The sequence below is a fragment of the Colletes gigas genome, unplaced genomic scaffold (assembly GCF_013123115.1).
Source record: "Colletes gigas isolate AHSC1104 unplaced genomic scaffold, ASM1312311v1 Colletes_gigas_Sc00005, whole genome shotgun sequence".
NCBI lineage: Eukaryota > Metazoa > Arthropoda > Insecta > Hymenoptera > Colletidae > Colletes > Colletes gigas.
In genome coordinates, this window is record NW_025106634.1 from 10,283,816 (window position 1) to 10,307,485 (window position 23,670).

Genomic DNA, 23,670 nt, shown 5'->3' on the forward strand with positions numbered 1-23,670 from the left:
CTAGTATATTTCGATATATTGCACTCCACTTTAATTACCATAACGTTTTATTCCTTCAATTTTTACCACATAAAACAAATTTATTATGCGTTGCTTCTAAACTTCATCCTTACCTTAAAGATTGAACAGATGTATCAGGCATAAAATATACTGCAATTATATTAATAAAAAAATATATACAATAATATAACTGAAATAGTTTGACAATACGATATTGTACCGGAAACAATGTTTTTTATCAATAAAATGATCGAGTACAAAATATAAAATAAAAAAAATAAATAGCTGCTGAACCCCTTAATGCTTGCGTTTCTTTCGATTTAACTTGTCCAAAATTACATACAAATTACATACATTCTCTGCTAATTCTAACGTTGTATCTCATCTGATAAACTTTTAAACTCGCATTTTTAAACATAGTAAAGTGCAAATTGGAGCAGTGTGAAAAAAAAAATAATTATTTTTGTAAATGCAAAAAATAGATTTCTTTATTAGCATAAACTTATATTTCATTTAATTTACAGTTTTCGCAATGAAATTTTGTCTTTCCATATGCATTTTCCTATATCACTAATTTTGTCGACACAAATTCGAGTCGGGGCTTCTTTTTTTTTGCTAGCTGAAATATAATCAGCAATAGGTCTTTCGACTAATCTTTATGGTTTTACTTTGAACCAAGATTGACCTGATTGCCGAAAAATACTAACGTTTAAAGACTTTAAACTCATCAATATATACAGTGAGAATGAAAGCCAAGAGAAAAAGAGAGAAAGAGAAAGAAGAATAAAGAAATTAGGGAGCACAGTTCTATTATTTTCCGATTGCGTGCACATTACTTATATTAATGGCCAGATGAAACGGAACAGAAATGCATATACATATATCGCTGCTCAAGTCTAACTCGGGCATGCACATTTTGGACGGTCAGCTATGTCAGAGTCGGACTCGGGTTTGAGCGTTAAAGGGTTAAGCATACTAAACAATTCTTTAAAATTACGTCAGACTGTACATATAATCTTTATCCATGTTGTACCAAGTATAATACGCAGTAAACTGCTCAATCTGCACTGAACATGACAATTCTATCTACAGTACTACAAGAAGTAAATGTATTACATAATTTATTAGAATACGGAATAGTCCAAAGCCCACATTCGTAGCATAATTACAATCTGTATTTAATTTCTTTAAACATTTTTAATAATCTTTTTAATTATGGAAAGCATTATTAGTTTCAAGTCGACAAAATGATGACAGATTATTACATTGTATGCATACTAGACTAACCAGCAGTCACATACGTATGATACGCATAAAGATAAAATTTAACACTATTCTAATTACTCTATGTACTATTGTTTTCCCCGGTTACAAAGAACAGAAAATGGAAATATACTTTTACATGAAAATGTATTGTATATACCCTTGTTTTACTTCAAACGTCAGTTCTAAAAAGTATTATTTTTAACACAGTATAAAGTTGTATTTTCAAAATTGAAAAGAACAAAAATATAAGTTTCATTAGAATGCATCTGTTGCACAAATATAATATAAATGCATAGCTTATTTCCACAATTGCAAGACATACAACGTCTACGACTTCTACTCAAAACTCATGATCTATGCATAAAAGATAACACACTTATGTAACATGAGTAATGCTTTCTCTACATATACCATAAAACATCACCATTGAATCATCATCAAGCACCCTGCTTTAATTAACTTTATTTTCCTCAAATCTCCTTCAGAACAACTAAGATAGATTAACTGCTAGTTTAATGAATAATTTAGTTGCTTCCTTTGAAAATAGGTTGTTCCAAATATATTTTCATAGTAGTTGAATTGTATGCATCTTGTCAATATAATCCAATAATCCCTGTAATCTCTTCTTCACCCGCTTCTGGTCATCCAAAGTACAACCAAGAATCGCACTTTCAAAGTTTTTATCGGAATGTCCATAACCGTGCGAAGAACAAGCATTCATGAAAGATGCGCATCGCAGTCGAGTTGTAGTTGGATCATCGCGAAGGCCAACAATTAAACTGTCGATTAAACCATTTACCTAAAATTAATCAACATATTCTCTGTCATCTGTTGTTCAAGTAACAGCATAAAATTATATCTCTATTTTTTGACAGAAAATAGAAATGTAAAGCAACAGGTGATACATACCTGATGTAATGCTTCTTGTTGAATCTGGTCGCGTTGAATTTTGACCAAAATATCAACCGTTAGACATCGCATAGACAATCTCTCAGCATACCTCAACACATCATCTCTGTCAGCTATTTTGAAAAAGGAAATTTAACCTTAATGTTATATACTTTTTAGATAGGTTACGTCTAATAGGTTCTTGTATAAATACAAAAAACACAATTTATTCGATGATTATATAAGTTAAAATCTAAATTCTTGATAACGTTATAAAGAAACATTCTACAAATATCAAGTTTCTTGATAACGATTTTTCTAGAAACATTACAACTGACCTTGAATTCTTAGAAAACGAGAGATAAACACTTACTTTCTTCTAATTTGCCCAGCATTTCGTTGTTCCTAAGGGTATCTAAGGTGGTCAACAGAGTATCTCTCTCTTCTTCGAGTCTCCAGGCATCCTTCCTCAGTTGTTCTACATGCACTTCTATTTGATCAAGAAGACTGACTAACCTTTCTTTTGGTTTCACCGAACCCTCGCAATCCGCACATTCTATAATATGCGGCAATGGGTTATTATCCATTTTTAAGGAATTCTCGAAGCTGTTCTTCAACGGAGCAGCTTAACACGTAATTACAAAGTGAAAATATATAATCAAACGCAAATTAAACTGCAAGCTTGTCGATCGCGGATTAATTTTATATCCTTTAATGCCGTCACAATGTACACTGTCTCACAGTTCTCACACTTTAATGGTAACTGTAAACCATAATACGAAAAAATAACTGACAGTGCACACGCATTTATATTAGAAATGCCAGACGGAGCCCTGGGTGCACCGGGTGCACCAGGGACACCCCATTCCACTTTTTCACCATCCAGATCACGCATACGTGAGCTCGGACGAGTTTCGCAGAATCGAGAAAGAGGGCATGTGTCAGTTTGCCTTTGTCGACTTTTCGAAACTCGTCCGAGCTCACGTATGCGTGATCTGGCATAAGTGAGAAAGTGGAATGAGATGCCCCGGTGCACCCGGTGTTCCGTCTGATATCTCTGTGAATTGTCCCTGTTACACCCAGGGCTTCGTCTGGCATATCTGATTTATACATATATGTTAATCGTACGTATGTACTTATGTACATATATAGTTAGATTACATATACAGTATTGCAATTACTTACTAGAATATAACTAAATTTGTTTTCAAACGTGCGATTGATATCTTTACGCTTTTTGTACAATTACATATATGTTATTTTAAGGCTTGCAATATTAACATTATTTTAAGTAAAATTGAATTAAAAAAAGAAACTTTTACTCTAAAAAGCTGTCAAAATTATTCGCTGCTATTCAGTATGGTATTAATAATATAATTATGTCTTTAGTAAATTTATTTAAAAGTACGCATAGTTTATAAAAATGAACGACATAATTTTATTACACTATATCTTGAAAATTGATTTCAAAAATTAAAATTAGTCGATTATTCTTATTAAATAACATCTATTCGATTCTCATTTTTAATTGTACAACATTATTTATTTACTCAAATTTCGTTGCTGATTTGATCCAGCCTTCGTATTGCTTGCATTCTTTTCCGGTACTAAAGTGGAGAGATATATACAACTTTTCTAGGTAATTTTCCGAAATCCATATTATAGTAAGGAATCCTTTCCTTTCTCTGTTCTACGTTATTAGTACGTTTCGAAAAAGAATATATTGCATCTTTTATCTAGAAAATTTCTGGAATCAAATTCATACATCAATCATTTTTCTCGCATGTTCTAGGTGATTCTAGTTGTAACCTCCATACTTCGATACAGAATGGTGAATATTAAATAATTACTAATAACATTAATGTATAATAGTTTATCTCTTGAAACATACTTCGATTTATTTTATTACTCATAAGTTTTATTAGTTTTAATTTATTTTTAATAAATTAAAATATATTAAAACTAGGCGATATAACCTTAACGTACTGACAAACATAAGTAACAATAACTAAACGTTCATGAGTATTGATACATTTATATTTGCATTGTATATGTATATATATATATTTTATACCCCTGTAATTATTTTACTGATCTACGATATTACTTTTTAGCCACGAGAAATTAAAGAAATTAAGGACTTCCTCTTGAAAGCCAGGAGAAAAGATGCCAAATGTCAGTATTCACATTACAAGCATTACTCTAATAATTTCTAATATCTGTTCATTAATTATTATATTTTTTCATTGCGATTATTTAGCCGTAAAAATCAAGCAGAATGCTGAGAATGTTAAGTTCAAAGTTAGGTGTTCAAGATTTTTGTATACTCTTGTAATTACCGACATAGAAAAGGCAGAAAAATTGAAACAATCTTTACCCCCAGGTATTTATGCATTTCCATTAATTATATTAAGCGAATAAAATTTTATTCATACTAAGAACTACAATTTAATTATATTAATTACTCTGTTTATTTCTGTTTTATAAATTATATTTAATATGAACACCTTAATTCCTTGTTTAATAAAAATACTAATACAATTTCAGGTCTTCAAGTAAAAGAAGTAAAGAGGAGCGAACGTATGTAGTTAATGAAATAAAATAATTTTTTAATGATATATATATATATATGTTTATTTATTTACTATATCATAACATAAAACTATAGCTAAAAAAAACTTTAAATATGCTCTAAAGGGAATATTGTGCGAGATATGCGTTCATTTCTAATGCACAATCATTTTTTTGCTCCAAAATTTTGGTTAGAGCATATGGTTGATTTAAGAATTGTTTCCTTCTCTTGAACATGCATTAGTAAATATTTCTTCTTTCTAATAATGAAGTATGCATTAATTATTTAATACATATAGTATAGCATTCAAAAATACAGAAACTTTGTCTAGAATTTAAATCTTTATTATAGTTTTCTCTTGGAATTACTTTGGAATTACGACTTAGCATTTATACTTTTCGAAAGTTTTGATATTATAAGAAGACCTATTTATTATACAGTAACACAAATATCTAAATTCTAAACCATTTAAATGGGAATACCTAATTCTCAGCCACGAGCTAACTCTCAAATCGTTAGTCAATTTGTTAAATGCAACCATACGCATATTTTTTTTTGGATACATCAATTCTTCCTGATATTTCGTGTACAAATAAAAATAATCGAACATTTATATGGGTGTAGAATATTTACGAGTAGAGTAACTCTAGCATATTATGTGAACATTTTTGCTCATAAAACAAAAAAATGGCGCGGCCATTTTTACGAGAGATGTTTACCTTGATTTCAACCAGCCGTTAACTGGACAGAATGAGAAAAAATGTCGAGAGTTTGAGCTCCGGAGTTTTGTTTGGATATCCTCGCCGTATTGGAACGCTTGTAATTGCATTTGTCATAGCAACATTTAGAAGAAATGATCATAGACGCATACCTCAAGAATTCATGTTCTCTGAAGATCTTTTATGAAGTGAAAATAAATTACTAATGCCAATTATGCCATATCGTGTTTATGTATCAATAATGATACCCTCTTTCTACAAATACTGTAAAATATGCAAAATTTCTTCCCTTAGTAATCTCACCTTTCGTATACATATGTATTTCGTCTCTCGTTCTTCCGAAAAAAGGTTTTTGTCAGTTCTTGTTCTGCGAGCACATTAAATCAGTCTACAAATGTTTATTGTACTGTACAACACCGATTAAGTCTTCTACTAAACTAGTGTTCCGATTGATTTTACTGTGTGTTACTCGTGTATTTAAAAGTCAGTTAAGAGGAATACAATTCATAGAGTACATAAAAATGAATGTATAGGATTACAATCAAGCTTTGTCATAGGTAAATTCAGCCAAATTTGAGTTTTCTTTTTTACTTATTTGACATAAATGAAATAGTTTCGTAAATACATAAATATGTGATATTCAATTCGGTCATAAACATTCATTGTCTCAAAAGGCGTCAGTCTTCCAAGTACTGACAAATTTTGAAATATCTTGCAAAGCATACATCTTTTGAACATATTTCACTATTATTTTTATACACAGAATAGTGAGAAAAGAATTAAAAAAATTACTTGGAGAAATTTGTTCCCAACACTGTCACTTTAAACAGTTTTTTCTAAATAGTCTTTTCACGTATCAATAAGTAATTGGGATATTTAGATGTTCCATTTACACGATCTTACCTTACATTTGAACATTATTTCTTATTTTTTTCAATTACACTGTCATTACCTCATAAAACTGGTTTATCAAAATAGTTAGCACGTCACGCCGACTTAACTCATCAATGAGTTAAGCTGCAATTTATTCAGTATTCGCACATATTCAACAAATAAAATTAACAGCACAAGAACGCTCATAAATTTGTATATAATGATATTAACATTTATCATTAAATCACTTGTGCTACGCCGACAGGTGGAAAATATACGAAATAAAAGGCTGGCGTGAACGTATTAAACTTACTATCTAAAACATTTTTATTATAGTATATTGAACTTAATAAAATTAATACTAAATATTTTTACATGACCAATTACGACTCGTAAGAACATTGAACTTACAATCACTATATAATTTGTTTATAATTATTCTAGTATTACATATGTTCGGTTTGCAACATAAGTGTTGCAACAAAGGTAAATCTTTTATGGGTTTTTCACAAATTACAAATTACTCACATTATATTTCTTAGCCTAATTATTAGGTAATAATTAAACAAATTTTGTTCAAATAAATCGAAGTAACATACTGTATACAAGTAAAGTATCTGTTTTATCACGTTCACTGTTCAGACTTTTCTTTGTGCAATTTAATATTTTGCAATATGAATCAATTACACTCTGTATTAGACTTTCATATCCAGAAAAATAGGGCAAATAAATCCATGGATTTTTTTCAATTATATTCTGGAAGTTTTAATGAGAATAATAAAACATTTTTTGGAGATATTGTCTTAATATATAATGAAAGTTCAATGAAACATAACTTGTATGGAATGAAATACGATACAGGGTATATATGCTCCATATAACAGTAAACGTGTTAAAATCTGATTAATTTCTAATGCATGTAAACGTATTTAGTTAAAAAGTGTTACTTAGTATCAGGTTTTGTAATTCTTCATGTTTTAGTATAAATTTTATGATGATGCTTGAATAGTTTCTTAGTTACTGATGTACTTAACTGAAGGGGGGGGAAAAAAGACAAATTTAAAAAAACGTATATAGAAGATATATTAAAATACAACATTAAGTTGTAAAGTTAAGAATTCATAATGTATTTTGAAAATTATTACAAACTGGACAAAGAGAAATAAATTCTATACTTTAAAATAGATATTTTTATAAAAGTATTACAAATAAAGAAATATATGAATGTAAGACACATAGACTACTCTGTAATTGCTTTCCTTAGTTTAAGATTGCATTACAGAGAATGTCACTTAGATATAAATTTTTGAAGATGTTTTCTTTTTTATAACATTACAAATAATGTTATATACATATATATGGATTTTAGGGTTTTGATGACTTGCAACCATTTATTCGTCACATTCATGATACGTAGCTCTATAAAAAAAAAAAAAATGAACATAAATTAATCCTAATAAAGAAGGAAATCATGAAAATTTACAAACAAAAAAAATTACCTTTGTTTATCCATATTTCTACGAGATAGTCGTCTTCCTGCATCATGCGTAGTAAGCGTGTATCTTTTTGTGTGAGGGCGATTTGCTCTAAGCTCACGTACATCAGAAGTTTTTGCTTTTTCAACTTTTTGCATAAATTTCTCAATGAGTTCCGAACAATTTAAGTTTTCTTCAGGTTCCCATGTATCGTCAGCTGAAGTAAATCCTTTCCAACGAATTAAGAATTCTCTTGTTTTGTTTTTCTTAAAATGTACTTCTATTATCTTTTCTACCTCAAATTCTTTCTGATCGTCTTTTTCATTTCTTGCTTCCTCCGATGCTATTATTTCCTTGTCTGAAATCAACAAAGTAACATTTAAGATTACAATTTTATCGTAATAAATAGAACATAATATTTATAGTAATATATTAAAATACCATTTTCAATTTGTTTTTTTGGACTGCTTTTAGGTCTTTTAGGCTTTTTGTCCATTTTCGGAATTTTATTTTTTATAGACTTTAGAGCATTGTCATTCTTTTTAGATTTCTCTTCATCATTTTCTGAATCTTCGATCAAGAACTCTTCAATTAATTGTGGACAATTCAAATCTTTTTCCTGCTCCCATGTGTCAGAATCTTCGCTATAACCTTTCCAGCGAACCAAAAACTGACGCCTGCCTTTGATAGTACGTTGACCAACAATTTTTTCTACCTGGTTAATAAAAATAGATCTTTCTTACTTGCTGGACAGAATTAGATAAATGTGAAAGTCAAATATTTTTATTTGCGCCGCTATGGAAATAAAAATTCAAAGATGATACCATCATTCGAATTATATAGAAGTTTAAAAATATAACATTTTCACTTAATTGTTTTTCAATATTTAAATAAAATTGCTTTTATGTTTAAAATGTTATTTAATTTTCATTTTTTGAAACATTTACTTTTTAAAATAGCATTTCAAATAATCTACTTTAAGTAGCATGTTTATTTCAAGTAAAATTAATTTCTATTTTCATGGTAATATAAGTAAGATAGTATTTTGTTTCATTACAAATGATTCGAATTTGTAAATAAAATAACTTTTCATAATTTACTATTCAAACGACACAATTTACCCGACGCTCTATGCAGTAAGGGACATACTGGTTTCCTGTGGTTGCATAAAGCATCCCAAGCCATCCATGAATCGGTTCTTGATATCGTGTAAACAAACTTGTCTTTCGTGAAATTCATGTTAACGTGTATTACGTCCAACATACCTCATATTCCTTTTCTTCGTTTCCTTGCTGTTTTATCGAAGTAGATGCTTTTTGATCTTCTTTTTTAAATCTTTTGCCCGTACCACCCTTCCCGGCATTCTTATTTTCTTCTTCGGAGTCCATGGGTTCAGTATCCTCGTCGGGTTTCATAGCGGTATCCTCGTTTGCTGCTTTTAGACTATGTCGACTACGGGATTGCCGCTTTTTTGCAGCAGTTTTGCGTGGTGTATCCGCGATCTCGCCCTCCTTTCCTTTCTTCATTTCGTCGTTCTCATCGGCTGTAGTTGTACGCGAGACGCCATTTTCCTCTGAACTATTATCACTCATCGTTTCAGACTTCCTACGCTTGCTCTTCATACTCAATCTTCGCATAATACTCTGACCGTCTCTAAAATTCTTCCTTTATGGATTCCGTTACAAAATTGGAAATGGCGCGTCTTTACACATCTACCTACTTTACCCCTGTTATCTATCCAAACTTGTAGCTGGCTTCTATCCCGCGTCTCTACAAACAACCGGAAATACAGCTTGGCGCGATGATGGGTAAATTTTAACTGCGCAGACGTATCGATACAGAAGGTTCCAACCCAGCGCGCCATGTGAGAATAACATCTGTGCATTCCTTGTACCGATCAGTTTAAAACAATATTAATTAATGTTAAATGAGTTTAAAACATCGATAATTTTTTACGGTTAAAATATGCTGTAATTTTTATAATAACACACTTTTAAGTACCGATAAATAATTATAGTACGTTAACAATGGAAGGTAACGCCATTATATTTCCGGTTTGTTCCTCCATGTAGGACAAAGAGTAGGTATGCATTCTACTTTGTCCTTTCTAGCAACAAACCCTTTACTTTTACGATTGTTTAACATAATGAAGTTGGATGGTATGCATATGTTTTATTCAATCTGTTAACGACATAATTTTTAAGTACGTTTTAATAGTTAGAGTCAAAGTAAAGAATATAAAGAAAGAAAAAAAAAATTATACTGATTATTTTAGACCACATCTACCTACATATATTCTCTAGACTATTCCCTTACATTTGCTTCATAAAAATGTAATTCCCAATATCCAGGATACTTTAATTAGATTAAATTTTGTTATACATATAACAAATACGATGAATATCGATACTTTAGTATATTTGTATGACGTCACAGAAATATTTGTATGTCTTTTTTAAGGTTACCTAAAACTTCCAGCATTGGCATATTTTGTACTGAAATTCTGCATTTCAATGAAGATTCATGATCAATGCAGTCATTTTGAACTACTATAATATGCAGTTCTACAAATATTTTACAATCTTAGTACTATAGAAAACTATTCAATTTCATTGTAACCCTCTTTTTATGTTCCTTTCATCAAACGTCCATCATTATATATTTTAAAAATGCAGAATATTTTTTTAAACAATCAAATTAATTATCTTAAAGGAACAGAAAGATAATAAAACATCAATATGTTTAAGTTTCAACATGATTTTGTCTCACATCGATAATGTTTTTTCAAGTCGTGATATAAAAAACGTATACGTTCGTGATGAACGTATTTAGAGAAGAGATTAGCATAACTTTGTTTTCTTTGAATGAAATATTCATTTTTGAAAATAAATGTGTGTATTACAGTACATTTATTCTGGAACTAATAATTTCCGAGACATTCAACTTCTAAAGCAACGTTAAAACACTTTTTACATCGTATACATATATGTATACAATACATCCGAGCTAATAGGACGTACAAATATGCAATTTTACGTTTATGTTATGCATACCAGTAAAATGGATTGCGTAGCATATATGTATATATTATTCTAATACATCGTATCGTTGAAATAAATTTAATATGAAAAAATTAAATAATTTGACCTGTAACTTGAAGAGAAATATTGTCTCAGAGAGTCGTTCGATATGTAGCCGAACCCTTCCAAATAAAAATCTGTTTTTTCGATGATTTCTCACGTATTACCATATCGTAATTACGTATTAACATACAGAAATAATCTATCGTTTGCAGAATAAAATTTCGTAAAGGAATTTTTTCTTCGTTTAACGACACCGAAATGTTACTTGTTGTCAACTTGTTATTAATATACCATAAATAAAAAGTATTTATATACTTTTGTACATATAAAATAACTGTCTATGATAGTCTTATTAAATCAATATTTGATCGTGTATATAATGTGGTTGCTTTAGCAACTAATAATAATTCTGTAACGGGCGCTATTTTAAGAATAGTAGAATAGTACTTCTTTAATTTAGATTTTTCGTTGTGTCGGTATTTTGATTAAATTTGTTCAAATTATGGCTAACAAATCTGTAACCACGTATGAGAAACCTGTACCACATATAGGTAAATGAAATCTTCAATTTCTTCTTACAACACATATTGATATTTACTTTTTTTGGTTAGTAATATAGCAATGTGTTTCAAAAATTTTTTAACAAATAGAATCGAAAAAATTATATGTGGTATATTTTTTAATCAAATTATAATAATTTCATTTATATACATGTGATATAATGTTTTATGTGCTAGGATTACCAGATTGGTATGCCAGACAATGGGAACTTCAGCAAGGTGCAGATACCAGAAGTGCAGAAGCATTCGAATTAAGAAATTCAGGAAGAATTGTTCAATCAGAGACAATGGTAAAAACTGTATGGGATACATACATGAACAATGTTCGTCTTGCAGACAGGTATAGAATATCCTAAAATATATTTAAAAAAGAATCTACGTCTACGCCATGTTTGTAGGATAACAGAATTATCACGTTGGAGAGAATTACTTCAGAATTTGTTAAGGAAATTAGTATCAGAAATTCAACTTCTACGAGATGAGAAAACCGATGCAGACAAAGAATTGGAAACTCTAAATAATCCTTTACAAATAACAGCAGAGTGTATATCCATGAGAGACTGTCGTAGAGGAACAGAACTTACATACGACGAAGCAGATACAGAACTGAAAAGAGAACTCTGCGTCCTTGAAAATGTTAAACAATCATTGACCGATAGGTATTAACGTTAATGCAAATAAGAGCGAAAACATTTTTGTGTATATTATTTTGTACAGGATTCAAGCTGCATGGGAAAAATTAAATTGTTTGGAAACAGTTAAGTTTAAAGTGGAACTCGATATAGAAGATAAAGATGAAACCATTAAAATAGATAAAGATAATCTTAATTTGGATCGAACGTGTGCAAATATTAGCTACAAACCAAACGCGTTAAGAACTCCAAAAGAGTAAGAACAAATATTTATGTAAAAATTTTTAAATAATAAAATGTATGGATTTTACTATTGTAGAGCGATATCTTATGAAGCTTGGTTGGAGCACTGCCAGAATTCAAAGAGCTTAGCAGATAATGAATTAAGCGATATATACAGTTTTCGCGAATCTATGAATGTAATGCGAGAACGCGCCAGAAATGATATTAAGGCTCAACAAGATGTAACAGATTTTAGTTTACGAAAAAGAATCTATCAGACACAAAAAGCTCGTAACGAATTACAATGGCAAAAGCTGAAAGTACTGTTAACTTCTACATTAAGGCAAGATTCCGATTTGTTTGGATAAAATATGACTTCTTTTTAAGTAAAATTTTGTGGGGATATTCCAAGATGTAAAATAGTTATAACCTTTTGAAGAGTACAGTTATAGTAAATTTTGGTATAAGATTCGAATTTGTTTTCGATCGGGAAAAATTTGAATTTTAAGTAATAATGTTTTCAAGACACACGTCTCTGAAGATAACTTATTTCATTACCCAACAAATCAGATCTCAACCTTAATATGAATACATAAATGAGGTAATAAATGCTTAACATGCAAATGCATTTAATTGTAATTTACAGATTCAAAAAGAAATGGAAATCATGCAGAAAGAAATAGTACGATTAGAAGATGCATTATTACATAAAACTGATGCGATAAAGTGTGCAGAAACCAGATTAGAAAATCGCACTTATCGCCCCGGTTTTGAACTTTGTCGTGATGAAGCTGACTTAGGTTTGAAAGATGAAGTTTTACAGTTGCAACATACTGAAAAAGATTTAAAGAAAGTTATCGAAAATTCAAAGTATGTACACAGATTATTTAATGATATGTACAATTTATAATAGAGATGGGCATCGTCTAATACAAAAATTATTTAAATAAAGAATGGAATACAAGATAGTTTGTCTTTATCTGTTGCTTAACATTTTTATTTAATCAAAGACTTTGCCCAACTCTGATTTACAGAATGGACATGTAGCATCATTGGTGTTATAATATTTGTTACATTTTATTATTCTATTTTATATTCGTATAAATTTCTAGAGAAGCTTATAATAATTTGGAAAGTTTACTTTTGCAAATCGAGAGAAACTTGGACGATAAACAACATTCTTTAGCCACAGACGTGATGTGTTTAGATATGAGAGCAACATTGAAAATTGGAGATAGAACGCGATTGCCCAATGAAACAGATCGTAACATTGTTCTTACACGTATGGAAAAAGAAATACCAATCGAATCATGAAAAATGGCACTTAAATATATAAAATGTGAGTTTATTATTTCATGTAACCGTATCTTCATCTTACATGCTTTGCTCTGTTTGAAAATACTTATATATCTGTATTTAAAGAATCTGGATTTGCTTTAATTAAACTGTATTCTGAAATAAAAGAATCTGTTAATTCTGGTTCTAGAGTTTTCACTGCTCTCCTATGTAATTCTCCAACTTTTTTCGGATCACCATGTTTCATTTCAAAGGAGACGTAATCTATCCAGACACTTGTATTACTTCTGCCGAATTGTAGTGTTGACATTTCATGGCATCTTCTTGTACGTTTCAAAGATATTTCTGGTTGCATAAGTTCTAGTTCTGTCATTTTCTTATGCAATTCAATAGAGAATGGTGGTTGCAAACAGAGATCATCATAAATTTTGCGTGCTGCTTGAATGCCTAAAATTAACATATAATATAATATATAAGTATCATAAAACGTAGGTTCATAACTCATAGTTACACACTCTTTGTTAGAACCAGCCATTCAATATAAGTAGGTTTTATTTCTTGAGCAATATTAGGATATCCTTGTATTACTTCTTGAAATATTTCTTGTGTTTTTTCAGGACTTTTTGCTTGTGCATGCAATATCCTCATTCTCCATAGAGGTAATGACTTTTCTCCGAGAATTTGTGTTATCTAAAAAGTATGTTATATGTTGTAGTACATATGTGTACAGTGGATCAACATGATTCCATATACCAGCCACACTACACAAGCCTATCAATATTCCAGTACCTTTGAAAAAATAGATTCAGCTTCATCTTCTTGCCCTGAAACTAATAAGTATCTTAATCGGGCATGCCAAAGGCTTACACTAGTTGGTACAGCTTCCGTTGCTATGCACAGAATATCTTTTAATTTCTTTTCAGTAGTTTCATCCCTTTTCTCAACATTTAACATGTTAACCTATGACACAATTATTAAATGCCTTTGTATTTCTACTTTATTTACACTAATACATAATACAATAGTCAGTGGTTAGAAGTGTTACCAACCCAATACAAATAAGACTTTTCCTTCAATTTTTTTGCTTGGTGTGCTTGCGTAAATGCAGTTTTTAATAACTTCCTTTTAAAATTTGGTAGAGGCCCTCCTTTCTGATTAATTTCTATTAAACACTCTATATACAGTGACCACATTTCTTCGGTCTTAATTTTTTTAAGGGCCGTTTGATACACTTTATTACAAGACGTTATACAGTCTCTTAACGAGGTCTGTTTTAAATTGTCAATCTCCATTGTTGCATCGTCAAGAGAAGGTTGAGTAAGTCCTTCTAGCTCTCGTCTTGCCATTGTGTCCCACATTAGAGGTTCATGAGCATATTCTTGTATCATATCGCTGTAATAAATATTATCTTCTAAATTCACAATTGAAAGATCAAGATTTGTTTCTACCCTACCCACCTAACTATTTTATGTTGTAGTTTTTCTGTATTGGTATGTTCCTTTGTAGCATCGAGTAATTCTATTATAAATTTAATATCTTTGATACATTTTGACGCTTGTTGATATATAATGTAAGCCCTCTTCGATCCAATGCTCATATCATCTTCCGTTATCATTGGTGTTACAGAGTCACCATTATTTTCACGTTTTTGTTCATCTAATGATGCCTCTTCTAATTCTAATCTAAATCGTGTATCAAGTTATATCTAAGAAAACGAAAATATCAAGAAACTGAAAAAGTATTTACAATTTTGCTTACTTGAAAGCATCGATAAATAATAATTGAGAAGTTGGATGTATATGTAAACCTCGAAGCAAAAACTGACGAGCAGTTTGCTTATTTTTATTTTCTTCGAGCTCCCAACGAGCCGCGATATGCCAACATTTAGGTTTATCTTGATGTACTTGTAACATCCTACCCAACATGCGACTAACACTATTTTGAAATTGCTGTCGCATTATGTATATTAACATTTACAAATTACTAAGCGAACAGGTTTTAAGAGATAATACAATTTAAGTAAGTACTTACAACGTGTTTACAAAACTTCATATATGCGATCCAGAAACGAATGTCATCTTGGAATTTAAATATTGCCTCTTTATACAAATGATTCATTTTATTTGTAATAATATTATCAATATTTGATTTCTTTTGATTAATACCAAATTTCTGAAAGAAATTATTAATGTATCTATACTTATATAATACTTATTCATCAATGTACAAGAATAGAATAACAAAATTGTAATAACATACGTCTCTACGTTGCTTAATTAATTTCAGAAGGTCCATTAAGTACTGTATATATCGTAAATAGTCTTCTTTAGTTTTCGTATGCCGTTGAATTTTATATTCATTTTCTTTTAATTTCTTTGCAATTCCCCTATGTAAAATATACGAAGATGTACAATTAATACTTTTGAGTAAACAATATAACTAACCTAAAACTTTTGCATACCGAATTTCAATTTTATCGAACAATTTAATTCTCTCCATTTGTTCTAATTCGGGGATCATGTCCTCGCATCGTTTTTCCACGAATTCTGCCATTGTTACTGTTTTAAATTACCTAGTACAAAATTTAATGAACAAAACTTTTCGACACCCACAAAACTCAATGAGTTCACAAGTTACAAACGACTGGGTGCACCGGAAACTCCTCCTCTACTTTCGCACACTATGTCAGATCATGCGGAAGTAGGTAAGTACATACGGAAGCTCGTAAGTACATATCGTTTTGGAATGTTGAGAAAGACAAACTGATACTCGCCCTCTTTCTCGATTCTCCGAAGCTGCCGGAAGTGAGCACGAATGCACTTCGGACCGCCTCGAGGGAGAAGAAAGGAGAGAAGACAAATGAGCGTAGGTACATTATTAATAAAAATTAAAATCATAGTATATATTTTCCATACTTTTTATTTATATTTGCCTCTACCTTTCCCATTAATTCCTTAATTTGTTAAATTCTAAAGTTAAAAATATTATTCAAATCTAATTAAGTTGTTCAAACATTTCCCTATACATTATTTAATGTAATTAATAAGTTATAAACGATTAGACTGGAAGCGATATTTATTTTAATATTGCGCCAAAATGTGCAAAGAAACAGTATCGCCATCTAATATCAGGAATTCGAACTGCTAAAATGCATATATATATACGAGCTCACGTACATGAATGACCTATAGTTGTGTTAAAATCTGCAAAGAAACAGTATCGCCATCTAATATCAGGGTTTCGAACTCAAAAAATCGTCCCAGGATCACAGAATGTTAGTGGAGGTATCCGGAGTACAGCTACCCCCACTCCTCCTACTCCTGACACTCAGTAGGTACCTTGATTATTCATTAATAACTCCTTTCCTGGGATTAAAATATGAACTTTTAGAATTGAAGAATATAGTATGGACCCTTGGCAACATTCAAGGATAGTTTTTAGATCCATTTCGCTCCTAATTAACAAGTTATTAACGAATATCGGAAATCGGAACATTTACGGCTGTATCACCGTCTGCTTTAATCGATGAATTATCATCTTTTCGACAATAACACACATATTTTCGCTATTAGGGAACAAAGTAAACATCCCTGGCAACATTCAAGGATCGATTTTTCAACGCTCCATGCTCTAATTAATTAGTTATTAGCGATAGATGCCTAAGGTGTCGCGTTAAAAGGTTAGAAACGGTGTGCCGACTTCCGATATTCGTTAATAACTATTTAATAAGGCATCAGATGGTTTTAAAAAGTATCCTTGAATATTGCCAAGGGTCTATACTATATTCTTAAACGCTAAAAGTTCATAATTTATTCCCATGAAAGGCGTAATTAGTAAATTAACGAGCAGTAGTTAATTACAAGCCGGGAAACACATAGTACGCCATTGTCGCCACTAGTGGCGCCACAGTAGAAATCAATATGTAGTTTTAATGAATCACTGCTCGTTAATTTACTAATTACGCCTTTCCTGGGAACAAATTATGAACTTTTATAGATTAAAAATATAGTATAGACCCTTGGCAACATTCAAGGATACCTGTTGGAACCATCTCATGCCTTATTAAATAGTTATTAACGAATATCGGAGGTCGGCACAATGCGTCTAACCTTTTAACGAGACACCTTAGGGATCTATCGCTAATAACTAATTAATTAGAGCATGGAGCGTTGTAAAATCGGTCCTTGAATGTTGCCAGGGATGTCTATTTGCTTCTCTAATAGGCAAAATATGCGTGTTATTGTTGAAAAGTTGATAATTCATCGATTAAAGCAGACGGTGACGCAGTCGCAAATGTCCCGACTTCCGATATTCATTAATAACTTGTTAATTACGGGGGGAATGATTCTAAAAACTATCCTTGAATGTTGCCAAGGGTCCATACTATATTCTTAAATTCTAAAAGTTCATATTTTAATCCCAGGAAAGGAGTTATTAATGAATAATCAAGGTACCTACTGAGTGTCAGGAGTAGGAGGAGTGGGGGTAACTGTACTCCGGATACCTCCACTAACATTCTGTGATCCTGGGACGATTTTTTGAGTTCGAAACCCTGATATTAGATGGCGATACTGTTTCTTTGCACATTTTAACACAACTATAGGTCATTCATGTACGTGAGCTCGTATATATATATGCATTTTAGCAGTTCGAATTCCTGATATTAGATGGCGATACTGTTTCTTTGCACATTTTGGCGCAATATTAAAATAAATATCGCTTCCAGTCTAATCGTTTATAACTTATTAATTACATTAAATAATGTATAGAGAAATGGTTGAACAACTTAATTAGATTTGAATAATATTTTTAACTTTAGAATTAAAAAAATTAAGGTATTAATGAGAAAGGTAGAAGCAAGTATAAATAAAAAGTATGAAAAATATGTACTATGATTTTAATTTTTTATTAATATAAATATAAGGAATATTTTACATGTTTCTAACTGTATTAAATAAAAACATGCGTTGAAATGTCGATAGCATATTTTATAAATAAATTAAATTCATGAGTAATATGTTTTTATACTACTTTTGTGATTGAAAATATTTGGTTTCAGGGGTCAAAGAGATTGTTATTATCTCTGTAATAAGCTGAGTGACTCTATGCATATTAAATAAGATTTAGTATGGTCCAGGTTGGCACAATCAACAGGCATTTCCACTGCCAAGCATTTAGCAGAAAATACGGAAGCATGCTTCACAACATACTGATTATATTTTAACTATTGAAAAAAAAAAGAAATTTCTTTTGCTATTCCTATGATGAGCGTATATGTATAGTCATTGTTATCCATGGGCTGATTATGTTCAAAGTCCAATCGAACTTTGAAATAAGAACATAAAACTTAAATTTAAATTTCATTGAAATTCATTTAGCTATTTAGTCTCAATCGTATTAATAATATACATAATAATATAATATACAGACACACACGTTCACACATACAGTCTTAAATTCGCACGTATAAATATATTAGCATTTGTATAATTATGTAAATGTTGAAATATAAAAATTAACTGATTTTCGATGCAAGTAATTAAATTATCACTATACGAACATTCTGTTGACGTCGAATCGTTATCAATGAAACATTCTCTCTCTCTCTCTACACACACACACACACACCCACACCCACACACACTCTTTCCCTCTCTCTCCTCCCATCTGTATTTTTTAAAATACATTGACCTAGTATTGAACAATATTTAAAATATATAATTATCGCGTTTGAGGTAAAATGAACTTCGTAATTTGTTATTATATATCGTCTATTTGCCAGTGCGTAGACGTTACTTGCGTCGGAGGATTTTCCCTCAACTCATTCAAAAAAGTGCATATATTTTGATAATATCGTGGCTGACGCCATGTTTCGTTGTGTGTACCTCCCATGATTGGAAGAATTTTCTTACATGAACTTTTACAACTTTTATAAAGGTCTTGCATCATGCGTGGTGGTACTAACGTGTCCGTTAGTCCAGAAATAAATAACGTAGGTACCATTACCGACTGCATTTTCAGAATGGACAAATACTACAAACAGTGTAATTTACTTGAATTTCTGTTCTAATGCATATAATGTATTCGTTAGAAAAATAATATTGTACCTTATTTTTATATAGAAAAAGAGGCAGATATTGTAAAAATTTTAATCCAAAAAGAAATGCAGCCATATCGGGAATACTGGTGAAGGTGTTTTCAAGAATAAGACACCAAATTTTTTGAGAGCTCTCTGGTTTTGTGGCCAAGTGGATAGCTACCGCTCCACCTATAAAAATAGAAATAATTTCAGTAATATTTTAATCAATAGACAACATGAATTCTCTGATATATGTTATTTGTTATAAACATGCATTACCTAATGATCTTCCAAATACGATAATTTCATTAGTATTTATATCGTTTCTACTAAATAAGTAATTAATTCCTGCACAAGCATCCATGTATAAACCTTCTTCGGATGGTGAACCTTGAGATAGCCCATATCCTCTGTACTCCAGCATTAAAATATTACACTGAATATTATGATATAATTCAGCTACATTTTGAAGTCTAAAATGATCTTGAAATTTTTATCTTAAATTTCAAAATTACACAATTAAAGGGAGATTCCCGCTAAAAAAATGATCGTTTAAATAATTATTCACATATAAATATTCTGCCTGAATTGTTTTAATGCACTGTAAATAAATATTTTAGACATTACAGACTTTGATACATCCCTGTTTTTGCTGAGAGTGAAAAGTTGATCGTTTTAATGTTTCTAATGGGAATCCCCTCTTAAAATGTTAAGGAATACTGACCTATGGCCCATATTACCAGCATTGCCATGAAGAAATAATAACGTAGGCACCTGTTTTACTCTGTCCTCTGGTTGAGAAATAAAGAACATGTGTAACATTGTACCGTCTCCTGATCTACTGTATATACTTTGATAAGGTAAATTAAATATCGAAGGCGCAGGAACATATACCCGTGAACTGGCTGGCCATTCTGGACGATACACGAGCTGATCTTCCCTATGGTACAGTATACCTATAGAGAGAAATTGAGATATGTATGTGCCAACATTTAAATTATAAAATTTAACTATACGATTTACCTGTAGTGGCGAAACAAAGAAGAAAGAAAGCATACAGTCCACCGTACAACCAATACAGAAGAAAACAGGCAAGTATATACGTTCCAGAGAATGCCCAACATTTCATAGCTATATTTCTTAATACACGGATGGGCTTACTGCGAGCAAGTCGTACACAAAATGACATGATCCCTGTGCAGTATCTCCAAATAATTGATTAACAATCATTTAATATGTTTCTGCATACACAAAATCTATATTGTCATGCATCCTGATTTGATCAAACTGCCCCATCGAGTTAAGTATTCCAGTTATCGTTAAAAATTTCATAACCTATAATTTCAGTTTATGTTTCTTTTACGAATACACACTTTGCAATGTTTGATTTCGTTCGAATCGGTAAATAAACGTATATGAGTAAATCTGTTTAAACGAAATATGCTTAACGAGAATGAAATCACTGTAATATTAAACAAATCGGGGAGCATCGGATATTGTGATGTCTCTGGACATAGTTTTACATCGATAAAGCGTGTTATCGTCAAGTACAAACTATAACATTTTTTTTTTTATGAACAATATACTTCATATTACGATCTGATGTTAATCGAAAATACGTTTTTACACGAAAAAAAGGGAAAAACGTGATCGTGGTAACGTTCGACGGATAGTTATCGTGAGTTTATCACGTGTCATCGGAATGCCCAATGCTATATTCTGATTACTGTTAACCGATACTACATAACTAATACTACCTTGCATCTTTACACTCAGCAGTTAGTTCTACTCTTTGTATCGGGGCCTGCGTTTATGTATAGTTTATAAATTCAAGCTTTTCCTAGAAATAGCTCACAAATAATGGAGAAAATATTAATCGAGCCTCAAGACGGACTTGTAGTGTCATGTTTGTCTAACCTTCTACAAACGAGTGCCGATCAGGCACTCGCAGGTGGTGATACATTCAAAGTTGGATTATCAGGTGACATGTCTCGAATAATTTTTCATTTTATCTATCGTTCACGAAATAATAAAAAAATTACGATTGATCATCGATCGTATATATCGATGTACATTTTACTAATCAGGTACACATTAAGCAAAAATTCACAGTACTATAGAAATCTGTAAACTCGTAGGTTATAAACGAGTTAAAAAATTACATAATTTATATATTTCACTTTTACTCTACATATTTTCCTGACTATTTCCAAATTGCAGTCGTTGTTCGAAATATACAATGACTCGCACTAATATTCGGACAACTTGGTGCTCGAGAATTTATTGTCTATCCTATATCCTTTGTTTATAACAATGTTAATGAACTGATTGTTATTGTATTAAAACATTCATTGTAGTTAATAGAAGATGATATTATATTTATTTAATTCGGATAATTTTTCACATAACAAGCAACAAAATTAATCATTTTCAACTTTGGCATTGTATTAATATTCAAAAGCTGCAGGAAAATATTTTTATAGAAAGTACATACAGGGTGTCCAAAATAGTCGGTTCTTAATTTATACTATATGTAGCAATATAACAGGCTTATTTAGTAAATAAACCGTAGAATATGTTGTATGTTTAAATAGTTATGCAACACCAAATTTGAGCATCAAATTCACTTTATCACTTGTTATGTAAAAAATTATCTGGAATATATAAATATAATATATCCTTCTGTTAACTATAAGTGTTTTAATACAAATGCTAATATTTAAAAAGCTTACTTTACTTTTCAAATTTTTAAATTGTACCTAACTATATCATCATTTTTTTTTTTAATATGTCATTTTAAATGTAGAATATTTATTAAGCAATGAAATATTAATTTCTACCAGGAGGATCTCTCGTAAAATTATTGGTACAGAGTTTACCTAACATTACGACCGATTGGAGTAAATGGTACTTCTTTTTCTGCGATGAAAGAATCGTTCCCTTTGATAGCAATGATTCAACTTATGGAGAATACAAAGCAAAATTGATTGGGAAAGTTCCAGTCACAGAGGATCAATTTATAAAAATTAATCCTGACCTATCCGGTGAACTAACTTTTATATCTGCCTTTCTTTTCATTTGAAAACTTTTTTTTTCTAATCAATTTGATTATTCTATTTATAGCCGAAGAGGCTGCAAAAGATTACATCAAGAAGATGTCTGTGTTCTTTCCTCCTGATCGTGTACCATGTTTCGATGTACTTCTTTTGGGATTAGGACCAGATGGGCACACATGTTCACTCTTTCCTGGGCATAAGCTATTGAACGAAGCAAGCTTATGGGTCTGCCCTCTTAATGATTCTCCTAAGCCACCTCCATCTCGTATTACCCTCACTCTTCCTGTGATAAATAATGCAAAAAAATGTATATTTGCCGTTGTCGGATCCGGCAAGGCCGAAGTTGTTAAGGTGATTTTTTTACTAAAATTATATTTCTACAAAAGCTGTTCAACCATCGTTAATGTTTAATGTTTCACAGAAAATCTTGCAAGACAGAGAAAATTTACCAGCCGGTCGTGTACAGCCACACAATGGGGAATTATATTGGATCCTAGATGAAGAAGCTGCAAAATTCTTAGACACCGCCTAAACGCATTTGATACGTTCAACTATGACATTCCACATTAATATCGTGTCCTAATGTTCCGGGGCTTACTATTTTCTATACATCTGTGCGTCTTACTTAAAATAATATCTAATACATAAACGTTTAACAAATAAATTTCCGGCAACTTATTGCTCAAAAGCGATATTTGTTTATTGTAACGGCGTTAGATATTATTCAAAATATATTAGGTTGTTCTCCAATGCATTTTTATAGATTAATTTTCCGATACTTTATATCATTTTCATTCGTATTTCTATACACCAAATAGATTTAATACAGTAAGGTATTTTTGCATTACTTTATTAATTTGTTGTTACCGTGAAAATGTGCAATTTAACTATATTAATTAAGTTGTAATAAATTTTAAAAAAATAGTTAAAACTAAAAATAATGAACAAA

At 30.8% G+C, this 23,670-nt stretch overlaps 7 protein-coding genes across 7 annotated transcripts; 3 read left to right on the forward strand and 4 right to left on the reverse strand.

Annotated features, from left to right (window-relative positions):
• Window positions 1-132: 132 nt before the first annotated feature.
• LOC122395468 (BAG family molecular chaperone regulator 2) lies at window positions 133-3,035 on the reverse strand. The gene is made up of 3 exons (XM_043393085.1): window positions 2,528-3,035; window positions 2,176-2,288; window positions 133-2,065 (listed from the first exon to the last, which is right to left on the reverse strand). The coding sequence occupies exons 1-3, from the start codon at window positions 2,739-2,741 to the stop codon at window positions 1,832-1,834; spliced, it is 561 nt and encodes a 186-aa protein (XP_043249020.1). The 5' UTR covers window positions 2,742-3,035; the 3' UTR covers window positions 133-1,831.
• Window positions 3,036-3,731: 696 nt separating this feature from the next.
• LOC122395145 (60S ribosomal protein L38) lies at window positions 3,732-4,772 on the forward strand. The gene is made up of 5 exons (XM_043392515.1): window positions 3,732-3,793; window positions 3,947-3,985; window positions 4,269-4,329; window positions 4,415-4,537; window positions 4,702-4,772. The coding sequence occupies exons 2-5, from the start codon at window positions 3,983-3,985 to the stop codon at window positions 4,740-4,742; spliced, it is 228 nt and encodes a 75-aa protein (XP_043248450.1). The 5' UTR covers window positions 3,732-3,793; window positions 3,947-3,982; the 3' UTR covers window positions 4,743-4,772.
• A 1,472-nt stretch (window positions 4,773-6,244) lies between these two features.
• LOC122395079 (chromo domain-containing protein cec-4-like) lies at window positions 6,245-9,600 on the reverse strand. Its single transcript, XM_043392392.1, has 4 exons — window positions 9,059-9,600; window positions 8,235-8,508; window positions 7,818-8,151; window positions 6,245-7,737 (listed from the first exon to the last, which is right to left on the reverse strand). The coding sequence occupies exons 1-4, from the start codon at window positions 9,428-9,430 to the stop codon at window positions 7,710-7,712; spliced, it is 1,008 nt and encodes a 335-aa protein (XP_043248327.1). The 5' UTR covers window positions 9,431-9,600; the 3' UTR covers window positions 6,245-7,709.
• A 1,711-nt stretch (window positions 9,601-11,311) lies between these two features.
• Window positions 11,312-13,604, forward strand: LOC122395014 (tektin-2). Its single transcript, XM_043392284.1, has 7 exons — window positions 11,312-11,427; window positions 11,614-11,776; window positions 11,835-12,095; window positions 12,154-12,324; window positions 12,388-12,610; window positions 12,937-13,160; window positions 13,403-13,604. The coding sequence occupies exons 1-7, from the start codon at window positions 11,379-11,381 to the stop codon at window positions 13,602-13,604; spliced, it is 1,293 nt and encodes a 430-aa protein (XP_043248219.1). The 5' UTR covers window positions 11,312-11,378.
• Window positions 13,605-13,692: 88 nt separating this feature from the next.
• On the reverse strand, window positions 13,693-16,248 carry LOC122395013 (U3 small nucleolar RNA-associated protein 6 homolog). Its single transcript, XM_043392283.1, has 9 exons — window positions 16,048-16,248; window positions 15,846-15,972; window positions 15,618-15,758; window positions 15,345-15,535; window positions 15,044-15,268; window positions 14,636-14,978; window positions 14,376-14,546; window positions 14,102-14,276; window positions 13,693-14,033 (listed from the first exon to the last, which is right to left on the reverse strand). Exons 1-9 carry the CDS (start codon window positions 16,137-16,139, stop codon window positions 13,693-13,695), a joined length of 1,806 nt encoding a protein of 601 aa, XP_043248218.1. The 5' UTR covers window positions 16,140-16,248.
• Window positions 16,249-19,235: 2,987 nt separating this feature from the next.
• On the reverse strand, window positions 19,236-20,854 carry LOC122395018 (protein ABHD13). Its single transcript, XM_043392292.1, has 5 exons — window positions 20,689-20,854; window positions 20,390-20,621; window positions 19,945-20,138; window positions 19,694-19,854; window positions 19,236-19,619 (listed from the first exon to the last, which is right to left on the reverse strand). Exons 1-5 carry the CDS (start codon window positions 20,852-20,854, stop codon window positions 19,347-19,349), a joined length of 1,026 nt encoding a protein of 341 aa, XP_043248227.1. The 3' UTR covers window positions 19,236-19,346.
• Window positions 20,855-21,519: 665 nt separating this feature from the next.
• On the forward strand, window positions 21,520-23,559 carry LOC122395019 (6-phosphogluconolactonase). The gene is made up of 4 exons (XM_043392293.1): window positions 21,520-21,646; window positions 22,509-22,709; window positions 22,789-23,072; window positions 23,143-23,559. Exons 1-4 carry the CDS (start codon window positions 21,526-21,528, stop codon window positions 23,251-23,253), a joined length of 717 nt encoding a protein of 238 aa, XP_043248228.1. The 5' UTR covers window positions 21,520-21,525; the 3' UTR covers window positions 23,254-23,559.
• The last annotated feature ends 111 nt before the right edge of the window (window positions 23,560-23,670 follow it).